This window comes from Panthera onca, chromosome D2, assembly GCF_046562875.1.
Source record: "Panthera onca isolate mPanOnc1 chromosome D2, mPanOnc1 haplotype 2, whole genome shotgun sequence".
Classification (NCBI taxonomy): Eukaryota; Metazoa; Chordata; class Mammalia; order Carnivora; family Felidae; genus Panthera; species Panthera onca.
The window spans coordinates 43373956-43395216 of NC_138349.1; the positions used below are offsets into that span (position 1 = coordinate 43373956).

The 21261-nt window shown below is 51.9% G+C and overlaps 1 protein-coding gene across 2 annotated transcripts in view; it reads left to right on the forward strand.

Annotated features, from left to right (window-relative positions):
* GRID1 (glutamate ionotropic receptor delta type subunit 1) overlaps positions 1-21261 on the forward strand; it is a 696363-nt gene that overhangs the window by 222030 nt on the left and 453072 nt on the right. For both annotated transcript variants that reach the window (XM_060642293.3, XM_060642294.3), the window contains exon 4: positions 6832-7037. In XM_060642293.3, the coding sequence (XP_060498276.1) occupies positions 6832-7037 (206 nt within the window). The remainder of the gene's footprint in view (positions 1-6831; positions 7038-21261) is intronic.

Below are 21261 nucleotides of genomic sequence, written 5' to 3' on the forward strand. Positions count from 1 at the left end.
CAGACCCAGTTTCCATCCACACCCATTTCTCTAGCCCTTCTGTGCCTGTGACAAAGATGCTGGCATTTTGGGTTGGTGGTGGGGAGAGGGGAGGGCAATGAAGGAGGAGAGGAGCCTGGGCAGGGGTCTTTGGAGTGAGCTTGGATTAAGATAAACTACATCTGGGAAAAATTGTGAAACCTATATTTGGGGGCCAGATAAGAAAGAAGTTTTTTTTTTCTTTTAATGTTTATTTATTTTTGAGAGAGAGAGACAGAGCATAAGCAGGCAGGGGAAGAGAGAGACGGAGACACAGAATCTGAAGCAGGCTCCAGGCTCTGAGCTGCCAGCACAGAGCCCGATGAGGGGCTTGAACACACGAACTGTGGAATCATGACCTGAGCTGAAGTCTGATGCTTAATTGACTGAGCCACCCAGACGTCCCAAGAAAAAAGTTAAAAAAAAAATGTCCATACAATCAAAGTTGTGTCTCAGCTTCTGGAAGATTTGCCAATAATCCCTAAGCAGTTGTAACTGAACTTCTCCAGGGTGTGAGGTGGTGGCCTTTATACATTTATCTGTATATCACAGATGGTAAAATATTCTTCATAAGTACTCTCAATGCTTGGACCTTTCTCGAAGTTGAAAATAGTAGGAGAAGCAATTTGAAATGTGTTCTTTTGTTTCAATTACTTTCCAGAATGAAAGTATTTAAAGTACCCGTGATTATCTGATTTTTTTTTTTTCCAGAAGGAGTGGTGGGATAATCACAGCTACAACCTTAGATTTTGAAAAAAAAACTTTTGCCCAATTTCAATTCCTTGCCAATGGCTGGGCTTCTACCAAGTACATGACATTGCGTGGTTGCGGAAGATATGCGGGGCTTCAGGCTGGTTCTTGCTCTGGGTCAGTTTGATTCCACAAACTTACACTGTCCCTGAGCCTGTGCTAGGCACTGAGCCCGGGGATGGGAGAGAGAAATGGGAAAGCCCTAGTTTCTGCTTCCCATGTCCGTGAGTTTTGAAACTCTGAGGGGAGCATGACTTTCACTAGGTTTTGACGGAGGGGTGGGGCTGTGTCAATTTGCAATTGGGAGCACCCCAATTGGGAGCAGAGAGTATGCACTCATGAGTGGGGGTATGAATGTGTGTGTGTGTGTGTGTGTGTGTGTGTGTGTGTGTGTGTGTGTTTATGGGGAATGTCCAGGGAAGGGCAAAGAGCTTCTTCTCCTGGAGTTTAGGTGCATGGTTTCTGGTGGTGGTGTTGGAAGTAGGTGTTGGTGATACAAAAGCAACACAGACAAAGCTGTTAGGGCCACAGAGTCTTTTATGCACAGGCTAAGGTGTATGGGGTTTCTTTATGTACAATAACAGAGTCTCTAGAAGGCTTTTTGTTTGTTTGTAATTGATTGATGCTTTTGAGGATGTTAATTTCCTGGCAACTTTAAAATAAACTTGTGTTATTCATGGAAAGTTTTAGAGGAGGGCTCTTTTGTGAGCAGATGTGAACTTAGAAGCCATCCTGGCATAAGGTATTGGAGGGGAAGACCCCAGGGTTGGGGGAACCTCTTAGGAGGCTGTGGCAGAAGTCCCAGGGGAGGTATTGATGGTACCCGAAACTGGAAAGGGGTTGTGGGGATGGATTGTGTGTCTGGTGTTGATGTTCTCCCACCTGGACTGGCCAGTGGGTGATGCCAGAAGGAAGCCGAGGAGTATCTGGGAATGGGGACAGGAGTGTGTGTTGGGGGATGGGACTGGGGAACAGTGGGAGCAGAAGGAGCACACGGTGTCGGGAAGCCCAGGGAGGAGAGGCCTTCACAGACCGGTGCTCCAGGCTTGGCACTGTGGAATATGAAGAGGAGGATCCCTGTTTGCTGATGACATGGGCATGAACTTTAGAGCAGCATGGTGTGGGTGGCACTGGACAGAGAGGTGAGTGGTGGGGAAGTGCCAGAGGGCACATGGGCCTTCAGTTAGGAAGCTGGTGTGTTGAGGGAGGAGGTCCAGGACTCGGGCGCTTGGGACCTGTGTCTCTCCCTCCTCCACTTGTGGGAGGTGCTCCCCGGTGCCCATGGAACCCAGCTTCCTTCCCTTGCAGCTCCACCATTCGGGCTTCTTGGTCCTCCCTATTCCTGGCCCCCATCGTGAAGTGAGCAAGGCCCTCTTCCTGTAGTGTCGCAGATGCCTCATTCTGGAACTTTCCACATGCTGTTTCTTCTGTCTGCAGCGTTCTTCTCTGAGAGATTTCCAGAGCTGTCTTCTTTCACTGATGCTCCTTGCAGAGGCTTTTCCCACCCCCACCTCCTGCAGTTTCCTCCAGCCCAACATCTATTTTCTTCAGAGCTCTTACCACTGTTGGAAATTATCTATTTAGCATGGTGTTTATTTGTTCCGGTCTGTTCTCCAGCCCCTGAAATGTAAGTTCTTTGACAGCAGGAACACCGTGGGCTCATTCATTCTTGTTTCTCAGCACCTAGGAGAGGGACCAACATGGAGAAAGCTCTTAGTTAATATAGGAGAAAATAAGGGATGAATAAATTTCCACTGGATGGCTTGTTCAGTTTCAGATATTAGAAAGACTTGAGAGCCCGTAGGGCGGGCCAAGGAAGCTGAGGCCTGTGGTGGGGCACCGTCGTATCACATTCCTCACAGGAGTGCACTTGCCTATGCTCCCTATACTGTTTTTTTTCTCTGGGGAGCTGGATGCCTCTCCTGGGACCCTCTCCCCATCCCCATGGGTGACCGATGCCCTCTTTCGTGGTTTATGCCTCTCCTTGTGGCCTTGGACAACTGTGGGCCATTTACCTCTTCCTGCCCTTTCTGGGCTGGGGCTGGGGCTGGGGATATCCCATCGGCTCCCTGCCCAGTGGGGGTGGGTCTGGTTGGAGGAGGTGCACTAGGAGTGGTGCCTGGGCTGGCATTATGCACAGGGACCTTGCAGGGGAGGAACTGGGCCAAGGTCCAGAACTCCAGGGGGGCCAAGGGGCTCCTGGGGTGCACACTCTGCTGCTCATGGGAGTAGCCCCAGCTCTGTTCCCTAGTCTACCTTCTTGGAGAATTTCCCTTCCTGGGGAGCAGCAGTGGAGAGATGGATTTCTTGAGGGGATGGGGGTAGGGGGCATTGCAAACCCAGTCTGTTATAGGGAGAAAAGGACTTGTGTTGGAGAAGTGGGCTTCCTTGGCCCTGTTCCTGGGGAATGTCAGGAGGGCTGCAAAGTTAGCATAAGCTCTCACATGTTTCTGTGCTCCCAGCCCTCACCATGTGGAGTTGAATAAGAGCTTCAGAGGCTGAGAGCTGACCTTTTCAGCCAAGTGGGAGCAGGTGGTTATAGCCAGGGGCTGTGGTCCCTGGGGAGTGTGCCTTCAGCCCTCATCGCTTGTTCCAGGGGTGAGGAGCCAGCTGCTGACAGGGAACTTAAATTCTCTGTGATGGCTCAGTCCCAGCCGGGGCTGCCTGGAACAGTAGGCAGAAGCAGAGCAGGTGAAGGTGTGCAGGAGCTCTGACGACTTGTATTTTCCATGTGTGCATGTCCTTGTGTCTACTTGGGGGTCCCAAGACAGTTGCCTGCACACAGTGGCACCTCCTGTTCCCTAAGAAAGTGGAACAGTCCTATAGGTTGAGATGGTTTTAGGCAGGGGGACCTCAGGGAAGGGACCTCAGGGGACTTCTCGCCCTGTTTGGGAGGACTAGCCATGCTGGCATGACATATGAGGTCCCTAGAGCCCTATTGGACTCATGGACACAAGGGCATGGACACAGAGCCATGCTGGAGCCCTCATTGTGCATGTGCTCATGTGCAGGTGCAGAAAGCATGCCTCTGCAGACATGGTTAGTCTCTGCCACTTAAAATTTTTTTTTTAAATGTTTATTCAGTTTTTGAGAGAGAGAGAGAGAGAGAGAGAGAATAGGGAAGGGGCAGAGCGAGAGAGGGGGACACAGAATCTGAAGCAGGCTCCAGGCTCTGAGCTGTCAGCACACAGCCCTATGCCAGGCTTGAACCCATGAACTGTGAGATCATGTCCTGAGCCAAAGTTGGATGCCCAACTGACTGAGCCACCCAGGTGCCCCTCTGCCACTTTAAAGACTTGTGATGGCCTTGCAAGGTGCAGAAGAGGAGTGGGAACTGGTAGATGTGGGTCTGAGGGTGCCACCTTCATGCCTGTCCCAGTCAGCCCTCAGTGTCTTGTCAGCTGTGCTCACATCTGGGTCAGATTAAGCCATGAGGGCAGTGAGGCTGTTGGTGTCCAGGTGAAGGGATAGGGCCACAGAGGCTGTGACCTTGCCTGATCTGGCTCACGCTCAGCTCCACGTGGGCAGTGCCATGGGAAAGCTGTGTGTGGAGTTACTTTTAAGACATAAGCCCTGTTCTTTCATTGAAGTTCTCATACGCTATACGAGATAAAGTTGTCTGATCAACTCGCTCTGTCAGTATGCATTGCTGAGAAACACACTATCCCAAGATTTAGTGGCTTAGAACAAGTCATTTATTATTTGTTGTGCGTCTGTAGATCAACTGGACAGTTCTGCTCTAGGCTCGCTCGAGTAGTCGGATGCGGTTGACTTGTGACTGAGGGTGGCTGCCTGGGGGCCCACCTGAGTCTCCACGTGTGTCTGCATCCCTTCAGCAGGCCAGCCCCGGGTGTTCTCATGGTGGTGGCAGGCTCCAAGAGCGGAAGCAGAATGCACAAATGCTTATTCAGACCTCTGCTTGCACCAAGTCACAGCTGTCTTATAGGTCAGAGCAGGTCGTGTGTCCCAGAGTAGAGGCTCGAAGGGTCTTCAGAGTGACAGGGCACGAGGCACAGGAAGAGGGAGGCCATTACCAGGGGCCTAAATACAGCTGATCTCCCATATTTGGGAACATCATTTACACCATGCTGTTTACGAGATAGTTTTTCAGGCAGTACCATGCAATAGAACTTCTGCAGTGATCCATCATAGATGATGGCTATCTGTGGTGCCCGCTATGGTAGCCACCAGCCAGATGTGGTGGGTAAGTACCTAAAATGTGGCTAGTGTGACTGAGGAACTGAGGTATAATGTTATTTAATTTTAATGAATCTAAGTTTAAATTTAAACAGCCCCATGTAGCTAGTGGTTGCTCTATTGAACAGCCCAGATCCAGGGGGAGACCATCCTGGGCACAGATAGAAGGCCGTTGCCTGCCTAGCATGGGAGCGGCTGCTGGACCTGGGTGTCTGCTTGGGCCGAGGTGTTCAAGCTTATTATTGGCGGGTGTGAGTTGTGCTGTGCTCAGGAGAGGGGGTGGCTGGGGTTGACTGAGTTTTTTAGCTGGGGGTCCCCTCCACCTGTTGCACCTCCACACCCTGAGCCATCTCTGCACCTCTGCCCTGTCATTCCCTCTGTTCGGTTAAGAGGACTTCTTAAAAACCTCTTTTAGCTTCTCTTTCAAGAGGCTTTGGGACTCCAGGTCTCTAAGGACCCAAGCAGGCTGTGAGGACTGCGTGGCCTCCCTGGGAATCTGAGGGGTGTCGATAGCCAGGGGCCTGTGTGTCGGGAGCCTCTGGCGCTGTGGCAGGATCTCTGTTACCTTTTCATACTTCATAGCTTTGGGGGAGGGGGCAAGGGCTTGATGAAGAGAGCCTGACCTGCTGCCTGGTGCCATTTTCCTGTGTGACTCAGTGGGCAGAGCAGCACTGGGACCCCCGTGCATTGCAGGCAAGCAGCTCTGGGTAAGTGTCTGTGCTTCAGGGGCCTGGTTGCCGATGGGCAAAGCTGGCTGAGGTCATGGCTGGACTTGAATACAGGTGCCACAGGATTGAATATTAGTCCTGCATTTGCCATCCCTAGAAAGGCTCTCAGGGCTCTTATTGGGGCACTACTGTGCCCTCCCCGCAAACCATTAGGAGGTTGGTTCTCTGTGCCTCCTAGGTGCTGGCCCCTGGGACACAAACAACTGGGACCCTGAAGAATTGTGGTTCCTCATAGTCCTGTGAAAATGGAAGTCAGAAATTTACATCCCCAGTTTATAGATGAGCAAATTGAGGCACAAAGTGGATGGAAGATTTGCCCATGTGTTTAAGGAACTATCTAAAATTCTAAGTGTCAGAGTCCATGGCAAGTTCCTAGAGCCTATTCCAGGGCTTCCCCCGTGGTGGGAAATTGGGACCCCCTGCACATTTCCCCCCAGCACCCCAGTCATGACTTCCATGGCGCCCTGGTCTCCTCCCTGGCACTGTGTCTGGTTTTCCATAACCACTCTTGTTACGTCTCGCTGGGACTAGACTTACTGGTGAATCTGTCATCCTGGAAAGGTGGGCATCTGAGGGTTCACTATAGCAGCTTGCATGGTGCCTGGCAAGCTCAAGAAGTTTGTGGAATGGGCATGAAGGGAAAGTCTGGGAGAGCAATGGGTTGGGAAAGGTGCTCTGGTTGAATTAATACTGTTTACTGTGAATTTGATTCTGGGGGAGTGGATGGGGCAGGGTGTGCCCATGGTGGCCCATGGGCATCCCAGGCTCCGGGAGAGAGCACCTTGTGTGACATGGGCAGGCCCAGAGCATCCTGTAGAGGGGGCAGCTCAGGTGTGGAGGACAGAACTGCTAGAACTTTCGCTCCTGTTGGGTGGAAGCAATAGGGAGAGAAAGGGAGGTCATCACAAAGGGTTTTCCGGCCACAGGACCTTTTGGATGGTGGGCCATGCTCCTCATGGTGGGAGACACTCACCCTGGGGCCAAACAGATGTGTGGGTGTTTTCCATCTCTGTTCAGTGGTCACTGTGGCAGACGTGAGCCGTGGCTTGTGGCAGCGGCTTGTACCTGGCGCGGAGCATTGGAGTTAGACCCTTCCTGCTTAAAGCTCACTCTTTCCTCCCCCTTCTCCACTGCTTAGATATCCGTGGGCTCCAAAGCTTTCTGGATCAGGCCTCGCGGCTGGGCCTTGACGTCTCTTTGCAAAAGGTGGACAAGAACATTAGCCACGTGTTCACCAGTCTCTTCACCACGATGAAGACGGAGGAGCTGAACCGCTACCGGGACACACTACGCCGAGCCATCCTTCTGCTCAGCCCGCAGGGGGCCCACTCCTTCATCAATGAGGTAGGTGGTGGGGCCTGGGGCCGCAGGAGCCTCTCCCCGGGGTGCTGTGGGGTGGCCCAGGTGGCCGCCAGGCACAGCCCACTCGTGCAGGAGCAAACTGGACGTGGGGACTCCTGGGTGCTGGGCCCACAGCATGTTCCAGAAAGAGACCCCGAGCACAACCTGGCTCCCGACTGATCCCCAGCAGGTGACCCAAGGCCTTCATGGACCCTGAGAGGCTGGGGGCAGCTGGCGGGAAGCCCGTTTACAAGTCTCTGCCAGGGATACCTGAGGCCAAACCCAGGCTGTGGTTTGTTTGTGGTGGTGGTGTTTTAATTTTCCTCTCTTTGCTGACAGGTGTAAGCCTCTAGGGATAAAATAAATTTCCAGCTCTCTTCAGAGGTGGGCAGCTCTGCCTTGGTATTTGTTAGCACCTGGAGGAGGTGTTGGTTGCATAATCTCAAATGATAGTTGGTGTGCGTGCTTGTATTTTTGGTGCCTGGGCTAATCAGTGCATTTTTTTTAAACACCTCTATCAGGGGTTAGGGCCTTCTAATGAAGACAGGGCCCAGCAGCTTAACAAAGAATTTGGTGTCTTGAGAATAGGCAACGAGAAATACTCTCTGAGTTGGCTCATGGTGCCAGCCCTGGCGGCCTGATGGCAGAAAGGTGACGAGCTGGAAGCGGCAGGTGCCTCTCTGGCCTGGGTTGGTTTCTGGGGGCGGGGGCTGTGCTGGGGGTGTGGTGTGCCTGGGAGGAGGGGTGGACCAGAGGGGTCGCCCGGTGCCCAAATGCTCCCTGCGATTTCCTTTCCAACCCCAGTCACCTGTTTGGCTCTCTCTGATTGAAAGGAAAATGAAGGGAAAGAATTATACTAATTCCAGTTGATGTACTTTGGTTGCTTATTCCGCTTTCCCCTCTAATTAATTATTACTCAGAATGCTACCTTACGCATCAGGAACCGGCACGGAGCCTACCGCCGGAGAACTTAAAATTCGGAACGCTTAATTTGGTGCAGTTGGCTGCCAGCCCTGCCGCTCTTGGCCTAATCAGTGCCCAGATCACGCTGGTGGTCAGCCAGGCTATGATGTCCTGTCGGCGCCCGGCATTTTCTCGGGAACACGTTTCCCTGTAGGAAGTGATTCAGGCCAGTAATGGGCAGCCCGGGATCGGCTCTAATGCATCCAGGCTTTCTCAGAATGTTCCCAGCGGCGCATGTGTCGGTGTCTGCTCACAGGAAAGCTTTTGTCCTTGCTAAATTCCCCCGGCCGGAGTCTGCTCTGGTGATGGTGTCCACTAATTCTGTTGCTGGGCTTCTTCCTCTCTCTTCTTGCCCACATCTTGCCTCCTCTGCTTGCTTCCTTTCTGCCTTGTCACTGCTCTGCTGTTAAGCTTGGGAGTGGGAAGAGTATTGGCTTCGGAGTTCAGCAGATTTGGGGTCAAGTCCCAACTCCTCCACTTAGTATCGTTGTGACCTTGGGTGATTTGCCTCACCGGTGAGACCTCAGTTTCTTCATCTGTAAAGTAGGGATGAAGGAGACTAGAGCGATGGTAAAGCATTTGGTACATAGCTTTTTAGGAAACATCATATTCACTGTTTCCCTTCCAGATGAATTCAGCCCTTGCTCTGTTTCTAGGCCCTGCAAGGATTTAAGATGCAAACAAGACTGGCCTAAAGATATTATTTCCAAGTGGATAATTATGCAAACTTCTGCAGTGTTGGAAATACTTGGCTTGGCTTTGGCCTGTTGCCTTCTTGATCTCCCCCCCTTAACCCCCCCCCCCACCCCCGACTGTGTTTGCAAAGTCTTTGCTTTGCTGGGTGCTGCAGAGCTGGGGATGCCCCAGGAGGGGCTACTCTGAATGCAGGGCAAGAGTGACAAGCCCCTGGGAGTGCTGGCCGGAGACCGTGGGGAAGGATGGCACCTGGGCTTTGTTGCCTTCAGCTCCAGCTGGTCAGGGTCTTGGTTTTTGATCTCATATGCCTGGGGTGGGGGTGGGGAGGCTTCATTTCCTGGGTACCCACCATGGTCCTGGCCCTTTGTGTGCTTTCCCTAATTGTCATGGTCCGCAAATGGGGCAAGTGAAGCTGAGGAAGTTAAATGATTGGCTTTAGGTCACATAAGTAGCCACCGGGTAATTGGGCAGGAGTCAAATCCAGATTTTACCCACTCCAGGGTCCCCATTTGCCATGTTGTTGGGAGGAGAGAATATTATAGTGCCGGTGGTAGGTCAGTGTCGCCATGCTCCCTTCATGCTGGGGGATATGGCTCAACTGCCTCTGTCCAAGGTCTGGCAGAGGATTTTAGGGTGCTTATGCTCAAAGAATTTTAGGGCATCTACTAAACACAGTAGGAGAAGGAAGGTGAATGTGACATGTATGGCTGGCTAGTCCAGAAGATCCTCTGGGAGAGACCTGGGGAGGTCATCACTGCACAAAACCTTCATTCACTGCCTGGAGGCCTTGCTTGGGCTTTCTGAGCAGACCGAGCCCACCTCTTGTTTGTTATAATGAGGATAGAGGGTGTTAGCAAGGCTGATCCACTGATGGGACAGATCCTAAATTTTAAGAAACTCAGAACACTGTTATGGGGCAGTAAATGGCCTGAGAGCCCCACAGCTATTGAAGACACGTGGATATTATACCCAGTCAGGACAGTAGTGGTGGGGTATGTAGCTCTCCCGACTGTAATTTCTCCCTTCCCCACTCAAAAAGCCCGGCTGATGGGAGGAGGGAGAAACATGGTTCTGCCTGAATCTTCTACATTTTGCTACATGTGAATCTGTTGGGAAGGCTGGCACTTTCGCTATCGCTAGTGACAAATTCTGTATGATGTGGACTTGGCCGCCTGGGACTTGCCAGGCTGTCCACATGCTGTGTTGGGAGCTGTGTCTCTGTCCAGTGTCCAGGATGTGTGCATTCCCTGTGGGGGGCTCAGCCTGGGGGCCCACGCACCACCGGCATCTCTGTGATCCCACTTTATGAGAAGCCATCCTGGCTGGGAGCCGTGGGGGAGTCTGGCCTTGGTAGTGGGTGGGTGTCAGCAGAACAAGCAGGCCGAGGCCATGGGGGGAGGCACGTGGGCTCATATAACAGGCCCCACCTCAAGATCCCCTCACCTTCCATCACTCAGTCTTGAATCCACATTCCCTCCTCTGGGATCTTTTTATCACAGTCTACACAACCACCACACTAGTGCGTTGTTTTTAAAAGGCCTCCCTTGGGGAAACTGGGCTCAGGGGTGACAGCACTCTGGTCCCTTGGTCCCAGACCTGGAGCCCACTGTGGAGTGCCCTTGGGGACTGCTGAGGGCACAGGCCATAGAGAATCCTTCTTCCTGAAAGGCTTGTTTTGCTCTGGGATTGCCATTGGATCTCTGAGTAAAGGTAAGCAGCACTTTTTAATCACCCTAACTGGGAAGTGAGTTGGACTCATTCTATCCTCAGCTGGGCCTTGATATGTCTGTAGACCACTGACTGCTAAGTGGGGCTTCATTATGCAGTGATACCCACTATGCTGCTGTCCCCATGTAGCCTGTCAGCCTGAACCACCCGCTAGGGGTTTGGGGATGTGAGTGTCCTCTCCTCACTCCAGGGCCGTGGGAGTCCTGAGAGGGGCTGAGGGCAGAGGCTTTGCCTGGGAATCCTGTCTGTGGCTGTTGGAACCTTCTTCCTTCTGTCTGTGGGTTCCATCTTTCATTTCTCTAGAATTTAATGAGCCTGAGTGCCATGTCAAGTTTTGTGCTGGGCACTGAGGCTGTTGTCCCTGCTCACATGGAGCTCCCAGTTTGGTGGGGAGGAGAGAGGTGTGAACAGACTCCTTCACCTGTCAGAGCAGAGGTGTGGACCAGGTTCTGTGAGAGTGCTAAGGATGAAGAAATGCCCTCTGGCCAGGGAGAGATGGGGGTGGCCAGATGCTCAGGGATGCTTCCTGGAGTAGGTGACACTGGGGCTGGGTCTACAGGAATGAACCTTCATTAACTCCATGGCCAAAGGGGATGCTGGGGGACAGAAGTCTGGAGAGCCCCAGTGTTTTCAGGGACTTGTGCGTCATGTGGTTTCAGCAATGGATGTACAGGGTGGAGAGTGTCTGAGGCTGAGTCTGGGGTATCAGCAGGAAGGGGTCCCTGATCCAAGGTGGGGAGTCTAAACTTCAGGACCAGTTTGTTCTTGGTGTCCTTTTCAGAGTCTTTGAGGCTAACAGCTTACAGTGCATTCCATAACCACGGCCCCAGTGCTGAGAAGGGTATGTATGTCTTATTGTCCCTTCTTCTTGGGCCAGGTTTGATGGGGAGACCTCCAGTGCACACTCAGTTTTGGTCCTGGGCTTCATCTCGTCTTCCTGGAGGTGATTCCATCCATCTGTCCATCATCTGTCCATGTGTCCATCTGTCCATGCATGCATGCGTGTATCCATCCATCCATCCATCCATCCATCCATCCATCCTTCCATCCATCTATCCATCCTCCTACCTAAACACCCAACCATTTACTACAGATTGGGTGCCTACTATGGACCAGGAGCCATATCAAGTACTGGCTGGGGACACAGAGGTGGTGTCTCCTCCTGGAGACCCACATGATGTTAAATATTGTGGCTACCACCACCATGACCATAGTCGTGTTGGGCATTCGCAGTGGCTGGCCTAGGTGGCACACCCCAGAGCTCTCATCCACTGAGGATTCCTCCAGAGGTGGGGGTGGGGTACTCCAGGACTTTGTTCTTTCAGCTCTTTTTTGTCATTTGTGTGCCCCTGCCTCTAGATGGACTTAGGCCTCCCTCTTTCCTATTGTATCCTCCTTGTTTCCTCCTCTCCCTTCCCTCCCTGTCTCTTTCATTTTTCTGGAAAGAGTAAGAAACAAAGTATTTGAAACATTTGTGCACTCTTGGAGAAGAGTTGCCCAGTTCCTGAGGCAGACAGCAGCCAGCAGGTCCCGGCAGCTCGCACACCATCCAGCTCGGTGCGGCCTGTAGATATTGGGCACCCTGTCCCTCCCACAAGAAAGTGAGCCCCTCATGGACAGGGCTGGGTGGTGTCCACCTTTGTGTCTTTCAAGAGCAGCACAAGGCTAGCCCACAATGGCTGCTGAGGGAATAAATGCATGGATATTTTATATTTCTTACCTCTAATAGAAAGAGCTTGTGTGTACCTTCGTTGCCTTGTGTGTACCTTCGTTGCCTTTTCAGCTTGTCTTCAAGTCCTCGGCCAGCCTGTCAGCAAGGGCCTTGGTCTTAAAACTTCTGCTATTGGGAAGGGTGAAGTTTGCTTAAGAACCCTGCCTTAGGCCTGGGTGGGTCGGCAAATGGCAGTGGCTGCCCCTGTGGGTGGGACATTCCCAGGCCCAGCTTTGGCACGGGGTAGGGGGAGCAGTGTGCAGAGAGGTGAGTGTGTTGGGAGAGGACTGACGATAAGCAGCCATGCAGGCCAGTGTGGGAGACTAGACATTTGTGACACAGGCACAAACACACACACACGCATACGCACACACACACGCACACAGACACAGGCTGATGCAATGATACGGCTAACCAGCCTCATAGCTCGTACAAGCAGACCCTCAGACGAGCACAGCCTAACAGACAGCCCCTCAGCCCCCACACCTATACATAAATATGTGCACACACACACACACACACACACACCCACACACACACACCAGGGTAAAGGCATTGCTGGTGGCAGAGCAGTCTGGGGAAGGCATTGCAATGTTGGGAGAGAAATGGCAAGTGATGGTTACAGCAGGTGGCAGTTAGCTTTTGCAGTTAGATATCGGTGATCTCTTTCTGTAGCCAGAAGGATGGGAGAGAAAAACAGTGAGAGGAGCAGCCTATTGGTAGGACAGCTCCCCATTGCTTGGGACTGGGGGTCCCCTTTCACCCAGATTGTGAGGCACCGGTGAATAGAAGGGACGGAGGTGGAAAAGGCCACTCCCCAAATTTCTCCTCAACTCTGCTCAGAGTGGCTTCCCGGGCAAGGAGTGTGGCTGGAGGCCAATTTAATCCTTACTAGAAGCACAGGCTGGGTTAACTCCTGGCTTTGAATCAATTGCTTCTCAGAGTTTGCTGCAGCAAGTGAGTTTGCTCCCACAATTTGAATATAAAGACTGTGCTTTTTTAATACATTTATAGCAAAGGAAAATTAAGTAATCTCAGTGTTCTGTTGTCCCACATGATATATGCAAATATTTCTTACTCCAACATGGTAAAGCTTCAGCAGGCGACTTTATCACTCAGAGCTAGGATAATTCTGTGCCATTTAAGTATCATTTACCAGAATATTTTAAATTACTAATTAATTATAGAGGATTAATTTTTAAATGTGGCCCTGCATTTGCATTTAATTATATCCTACTGTTTACGGATTTTAAAGCCTTAGTACTTCAGCAAAAGTGCTATGAGTCTGAGAAATGCTTCCTCCCCCCGCCCCCCCCCCCCCCCCCCGAAATTCTTAGAAATAAGCTTATGAGGAAAAGATACTGTGTTGAGTTTGTTCTGGTAGGTTTGGAGCTCAGGGATGCTCAAGGCAGCCAGAACTGGTGGCCTGGGGCTGAGATGGGGAAGAGAACAGAGACTCCACATGGCCGCTGTCCCCTTCTTTCTCTGTCCGCACTGCCCTTGATCCTTGTGGACCCCCATGCGTACTGGGGAAGCCGTTGTGGGCTCCCTCCCTGTGGGACCTTCCACATTCCTAGCACACCTCTATTGCCTTTTGTCATCCGGGGGCATCCGCGGTACCCACCACTCTTGCTGTGACTACTTGTCATTTGTACTCCCCTCCCCATGGGGCCTTGGAACGTGTGAGGTTAGGAGGTGGGACATGTTCATCTTTGTGAATCACCTTTTCAGAGCCTATGGATGATGATTGGCACACGGGTGGATGAAGGGTGCAATCAATCCCAGGAGCTCTGACCTCGGCTGCATGCAAACATTCTCTAGAAGCTGGATTGCCTAGTGGGCAGACAAAACACATTCTTAATACTGTAGCTAAGCAGGGGCACCTGAGTAAGATAGTGTTTTGAAAGCATTTAATGTTTGAGTTTTTAATATTTTAAACAGGCATCCAAGCTCTCATCAAGGGACAATGCTTGAATGTTTCTGGGTCTTTTGGTGTTTGTTTTCTGCTCGAGTGCTGTTTCTATTTTGAGTTGCATCTTGAATCATGCCATCCCATTCCTGGTGCTCAGGAAGGTCTTACTTGGCTGTCTGGGAGGCCTTTCTGTCTCTTCCTGGGGTCAAAGAGTGAGATCATGAACCTGAAGTGCAGGTCTGGAGACACCTGGTGTTCTTTCCTTCTTCCTTTGTGGGCCATTAAATAGCCAGCAAACTGTCACTTCCTCCCTGTGGGCGTCTCTCAGCCCCTTCTGGCTGGGGAGGCAGCAAACATGAGAAATAGGTATTTACAAAGGGAAACAGCCTGTAGCAGTGGAATGACTCAATTACCCTTTCTGCTCCTGGATCCCCAAGGGTGTTCCGCCTGGGGGGCCTCCCCTGAGGTGGTGAGTCAGCCCATTTGTTGATTGAAGGGCGGGGTGGGGAGCCCAGAAGGGAAGCAGCAGAATTTCCCCAGCGTTGCAGGAAGCCAGAGGAAGGCTGAGCTGTGTTAAGAGAGGCAGAGGTGAGGCCAGGTTATTCCAATTGCCTGGATTCATCTCAGAAAAGCTCTCTGTGCCGTGCAGCCCACAGAGAAACCCACAGAGAAGCTTTCTGTTGCCGTCTTCTGCATTGCTCCCAGTGTGCCTTTGCTTGGTGCCACCAAGAACTTGGCCTCAGACACCCGCCATCAAACCACCCCAAACTCAGTGTCATGAAACAATAAGCCTTTGTTGTTATTCCTAAGTCTGGCAGTCAGCAGACCTGGGGTAGCCATGCCTGATCTTGTCTGGGCTTGCTGATGCATCTGTGGTCAGCTGGCCATTCAGCTGGGCTGGCCAGTTAGGAGGGCAGTTTTAGGGTGATGGGGTGACGAGGCCGTGGGTCTCTCATGGTACATGCTCATCCACATTTACTCATGTGACAGCAGCAGAGTTCCAAGAGAGAAAATGCAAGTGCTCCAGGCTACTTGAGGCCCAGGCTCAGACCTGGTGCCTTATTGCTTTTGTACGATCTCTTGGCCAAAGCAAGCCAAGAGATCAGCCCAGATTTAAGGGGCAGAGGAGGGAGCCTCCTGGGACACTCCTCTTGGGGGAAGTGCAAAGTCACAATGCAAAGAGGGTAGTACACTAAAGGGTAGGGACTTGGGGGCATTTTGTAATCTGTCTTCCATGTCCCAGTGTGCAGACGAGCTTCCTAGGAGCAAGCAGGTGTCCTGCAGGTGTGTGGATGATGAGGACCAGGCACCTCCTTTCTCCTACTTTGTTTCAACCTGGCTCAACTTTGGGGTGAAAGTGGTGAGGAGGGGGATGTGGAACAGAGGGAGAGATGGAACAGGCCTTTATTTATCAAGCTTGCTTATGTAGGACCCACTGATTCACCCAATCTCAGCAATGCTAGGAAGGAAGGGCTATCACAGAGCATTGGAAACTGGTGGTTGTGGGACCTGCTCATGCTCCCAGATTATGTGACAGAGCTGGGATGTGAGCTCAGAACTCCTTGACTCACAGCCCAGCTCTGTTCTACTATGTGCTGTTGGGAGGAGGAGGAAGCTTGTTCTTGACAGATCAAGGGGAAGCCCATTTTCCTCCAAGAACATGACAAAGGGTGGACTTGATGAACATCGCCATTGAAGATCATGTGGGAAGGGGGAATGTGGACTGGGCACCTTTGAGAGATCATCTGGGGAATGCAGGACACCCCCCTGGATCCCATGGTCCTGTCTCTGCTAACACACCTGCAGGGAGCACGAGGGGCTGGGCAGGCTGCCTGTGCCTCCCTGCTTGGTAACTGGAAGAGCAACGTCCATAGGACCCCAAGGTCCCCTTAACCCTTCTGTGGTGTGGTCAATGGGGCAGAGTTCCAGACAGACCTGGTTCAGGTCCTGTGTCCTCACCATGAGGCTTTCTGAGCTTTGCTTCCCTCTCTGTACAGTGGCTTTAAAATGACACTTGACCTACAAGGTTACTGTAATAATTAAGCGTGGGGAATATTCTGGGTTGCAGTTCTCTCCTTTTCCTCCCTCATAGGGCTGGGCCCCAGAGGGGCTGTCTAGCAGAGAGCTGGGCACCAGAAGGTACCCAGTGACTGCTGCTTAGACAGGGAAACGGATGAGTCTTAGCCAATGTAAGGATATGGGCCACACAGAGCATTGAGAAAAGTGAAAAATCTGCTTGACTCCAGGCAAGGTCAACATTCTGAATTTTGAAGTGCACTCATTGTTGATGTTAGGGGTTCTCATGGTGACCTGCTGCTGGGTCGATTGACCAAAGGAGAGAAGTGGGCATGGTTGATGGCCTGTTAACAGGCATGTCTAATGCTCATTTCTCGGCTGTTTGCTGTGGCATCTCCCTCCTCATAGTGTGTTAGGAATCTTCGGTGTCTGTGTTGGTGAGTGATGTCAGGGAGAAAGCCAGGGACAGGGGCTGTGGTCCATGGTTGGAGCCATGGAGATTGGGGAGAAAGGAGTTGCTGGGACAGACCCGTGTGACAGTATGAGAGAAGAGAACCAGTTGGAAGTAGGATGTCGAGGAAAACGTGCACCGGGAGAAACATGCATGTATCCCCCCAGCCCCTTATAGAAAGCCCTGGTATGCTGGCAGGTGTGGAGGGGAGGGGTTCAGCTCCTCCTGAATGGGAGAGGCAGGACAGGAATGACTTTAATTTCAGCAACAAGGCACAGGGCAGACCCCTGAGTGTGTCCCCTTTCTCTGCCTCCTCCTTCCCACACCCCACCTTTTCCCTTCTTTGCAGAAGAAATCTGAGAATCTGTGATGCTTAGCTGGGGGCACGATGGTGCTTCCCCAGGGGTGAGGGCTGCTGGCAACACAGAGAGGAAGGGGCATTGCCTTTGGAACACATAGATGCACAGTCAGGTCCCAGCTCACTCTCAGTTCCATCTTTTTGGGCCCATTTACTGGTCTGTCAACTGGAATAGTATTACTTTCCCTGAGGGTTGCTGTGGGATCTGAAATGAGATAAAGCCCATGAGAAGGCCCAGTGCAGGGCTGGTGCTCTGTGAATGGTAGTTTTGTTATTGTGCCTGTAGAAAGTGTTTGGCTGGGGTTGTAGAACCAATTGGGCTGCTGGGGTCAAGGGCACATGTGTTAGCGGCTCAGAGGAGCAGGGCTATGGCCAGTCTGGCAGGACGGCTCCTCACGCATTCTATGTCAGAAAGCACAGCTCCTGGAACCAGGTGAGGAAAACCGGGTGGTAAGGGATGGGACTAGCAAAAAGTGACAGAATGTTCACGGCCCTCGGCCAGTGCAGCTGGGATTGCAGACTGGCCTGTCATCCCAGTGCTCACCTGGAGAGATGTTAGAGTCCATGGGGGGATGGGGGAGGAGAGGGCATCTCAGCGCCCCCTCAGGCCCCTTGTGCTGGCTGGGCACTTGCAGTTGGTGCCCAGGAGCAGGTGGGAGCATTCAGGGAATCTCCCCCCCCCCCCCCCCCCCCCCCCCCCCCCGCCGTCTGGGCTCTCCCTTGCCAGGCCAAGCAGGCACAGCTACTAGTAGCTTCTCAGAGCTGCTGCTTGCTGGGCTGATAGAAGGAGAAAGAGCTGCTGTACTTTCTGCCTGCAGAATTACTCTGGGGATGAGAAGCCCTCCTTTAACAGCCTGTTGGGTGGCCAACCACCACCAACACAACGGGCCCCTTTCCCTGGACCCCTTGCACTGGATTCTTTGGTGGAGAAAGACACGGGCCCTGCCCCTGAAGAGCTAGCAAGCTTAACTGCTTGGGAAGAACCACAAGCAAGAGAAGTGGGTGCCCAAACCGTGAGCACCCAGTTGGAGACAGCCCCATGGCTAGCACAGCAGAGCGGGCAAGGGAGCTGTGTGTCTGCTGTCCTCTTGCTGCTCGGTGGCAGTCAGGTGGGTCCACCCAGCCCAGGTAACCACATGAACCACTCTTGGGCGCTCTGTAACTTGGGGCTTTTGAAGACAAACAAAGGATTAGATAAGAATAGCTGCAGCCTCCCTTTGGAACACCAGCCAGGGACAACCAAGTCACAAATCCTAATGCCTGTGACCTCCAGACAGGAATACTGAAGTGTAGAGCAGGTGGGCTGTAAGAAGGGCCGAGATTGTACCAACCGTGGGTGCCTGGAGGGCACAGCCTTCCCTGAAGGGGACAGTCAGGTTGCCCTTGAGATTCCCACGTGAAGGCCTGGTATAGCCAGTGCTTTCTGTGTCTCAAAAGGAGCCAGAAATCTGGACTTTACTGTGAAATCTCTTAATTTTTAAATGTTGGCAACTAATTACAAAACTTTTAAGCTCTCTGTTGGCCAGCTCTGCCTGTGGCAGGGCTGATAAGGCTTGCAGACCGCTGAGTGGCAACGTCTGATTTATGGCTTATATGCCATCAACGTAAGCATATTAAATACGGGAATGGCGTGAAGTAAGCCCCGTTCTCCTTTCTCAGGCCTTTCTCACTAAGCACTGGCAGTCATCCTTAGTGCACTGTTCCTGAGAGTTCCTGCTTCTCCCCTGGATCCTCTAGGTACCACCCTTGTTTTCTGTGCATCCCATACTCTTCTTATCCTTGCTGGCTGGTGCCAGGGTGTTGCTAAACTACCTTAGGATCCTTCTTTGTATTTGCAAGAAGGTCTTGGTCTTTAAGCATGTGGAGGTCAGCTCTTTAGACAGAGGGTTATCATTGGGTTTTGGTTTGTGCCCCTAATAGTGATCGACAGTGCTGGTGGTAGTTCCTTGACCCTGGCAGGTAGCTCTGTTCATGGGCGTTGTCATAGCTTTCCAGGGCTCTGGGAGGGCTACTGAGTATGATAAAGGGAACTGGGCAATTTTTTAAAGGCCTGGCTGATGCATTTGGGGATTCGCTGCGAATCTACTCTGCCTAGCCATTTCTGAGGACTGCGGAGGCACCTGAAAGGTGGGGGTTAGTCTGTTCTTGCAAGTGAGATGTGATTTAGAGAACAGGAAGTGAGCCTACAGTCCCAGGCAATAAATGTCTGAGCCAGCCCAGCCCAGATTTGCCTGGGATGCTGCACCCTACAGACTAGCGCCTCTCCAGGTCTCAGTTTGCTGGTCTTCAAATGGATCAAAAAGTTCATTGAGCAGCTAACATGGATCAGGCCCTATTGTAGGTCCTATGGATACAGAGTGACTGAGACAGACAAGGTCCCTGACTTCAAAGGATTGACATTCCAGAGGAGGCAGAGGGTGGTCACTAAATAAATAAGCAAATGAATAAAGCCACAGTAATTCAGGTAGTGATAACCTCTATGAAGAAAGACAAAGCAAGGTAAGAAGAGAGTGGTTCTGTGGTGACATCGTTTTAGATGCGGTGATCAGGGATGGTGCTACCAGGGAGGAGGTGTTTGTGGAGGGACCAGAAGGGCGTGATGGAACATGTAAAGCAAGATCTGACCGCAGAGCAATTTCAGCAGATGGAATGGCACATGCAAAGGTCCTGAGGTTGGAATGAGCGTGGCATGATGGAGGATCCGGGAGGAGGAGGGTATGCCTGGTGCTGGGTGAGTCAGACAAAGAGTGATGGGATGGGTCCAAGCCCAGAAGACTTCTCAGGTCATTGGAGGACTTTGAACTTGGTTTCAATCTAATGGGGAGTCACAGGAGGGTTGTGAGCAGGTCAGCAGCACAATCTGGAAAGGGACCAGGGTGCAGGTGTCCTCTCTGCCATTGTTCGACTCTATAGGAAGTAACTCAGGGACATGGGAAGTCTAAGGAGATAGTAGATCATAGTTGTCAGGCCACAGGGAGCCGATGTTTGTGGAGCTGATTAGGGCTACTCTGGGGGAGGTGTTCCCTCTGCCCCCTCGGCTTGCTGGGGCCATGGGGATGGCACAGGCCCTGGGTAGGTAGCCTTATTTGGGACTCCCTGCATGGGCCCTTGCTGCAGGAAATCACGCAGGCCCCTGCTTCATGTGACAACCCAGCGACTTCTCAGGGGTGAGCACAGCCTCCTGGCAGCCACCCATGGTGACTTCCTGCGAGGAGCAAGCAATCAGCCTAAAGAGCTTTGCATCTTATTAATGTATGTGAAAATGGGACTGCTTTGCTGCTCCAAGGATTCTCTTTCTGGAAGGGCTGAGAGGACACACCCTTTGCAGAACGGCCTTTCCCCATCCTTTGCCAGGGATTTCAGGCAAGCAGCAACAAGAGCTAACCCAACCCACAGCTAACTTTCCGCTACCACTTAATGGGAGTTGGGTAGGACAGCCCCTGAGCCCAGCGCAGGCCTCACACCCTGTGGGCTTCCGTTTGTTTGCACTTGTGCCAATAGGTAAACAAATCTGTGCTGCCATTGTATGTTTGTGTGCATATGTTTGTATGATGGGGGAGAGTTTGCTCACATCTCCTGCCCTTGTTGACCTGCTTCCACACTGACACTTTGGGGCCTGTGTGACACTCCCGCCCCCATAGTGGGCCCACCAGTGTAGTGGGAGATAGTACTGTGGGATTCCCTTGCCATCCATCCCACCCATTGCTCCTCCCAACTGCACCCCACCCCCCTGCCAGCTCTCAGCATCACCCATAGGTTCTAGGCCGTGCCTGTGTGGCCACAGCTGTGACCTCTGCTCCTTGGGCTTGGGCTGCAGCATTCCCCTTAGGACAGGATAGACTTACATAGTGCCCCTTCTCATGCTGTGGATTCCAATCCTATTCTTGCCTCTCATTCCACGTCCCAGGGGACCTGGGCTATAGTCATGGCAGAGTGGGAAACCTCAGACATAAATTTTTTTCTGTGTAATGGGGAATGCTATTTGCACATTTCATTTAGTGGGCACTTATAAAAAATCATGACTTTTTCTTTCTATGAAGGGAGGTATCCTTTCAAATCTGGCAAGTTTCAGCTTCCAAAAGAAGGGAAGTTGCATAATAAGCTAGTTGGGCACTCAGATTGGGTTCTGGAGCCAGGAAGAGGTTGAGCAAGGACAATCTAGTCCAGGGCTGTGCGTCTGTCTCTCTTCCACTTGTCTGGGGTATCTTTCAATGAGAAAAGAGCCATGCCCAGAATGGTCACCTGCCCAGGAAATGCAAAGCAAACGTATCCCTGACTCATTAATTGCTCTAAGTCAATGTGCAGAGAAAAACTCTGCTTCTCTGACAGGGTCAGATAGGGGATTTGGCATGTGGCACATGGGACCCATCCTCAAGGTGGAAGGACATTTGG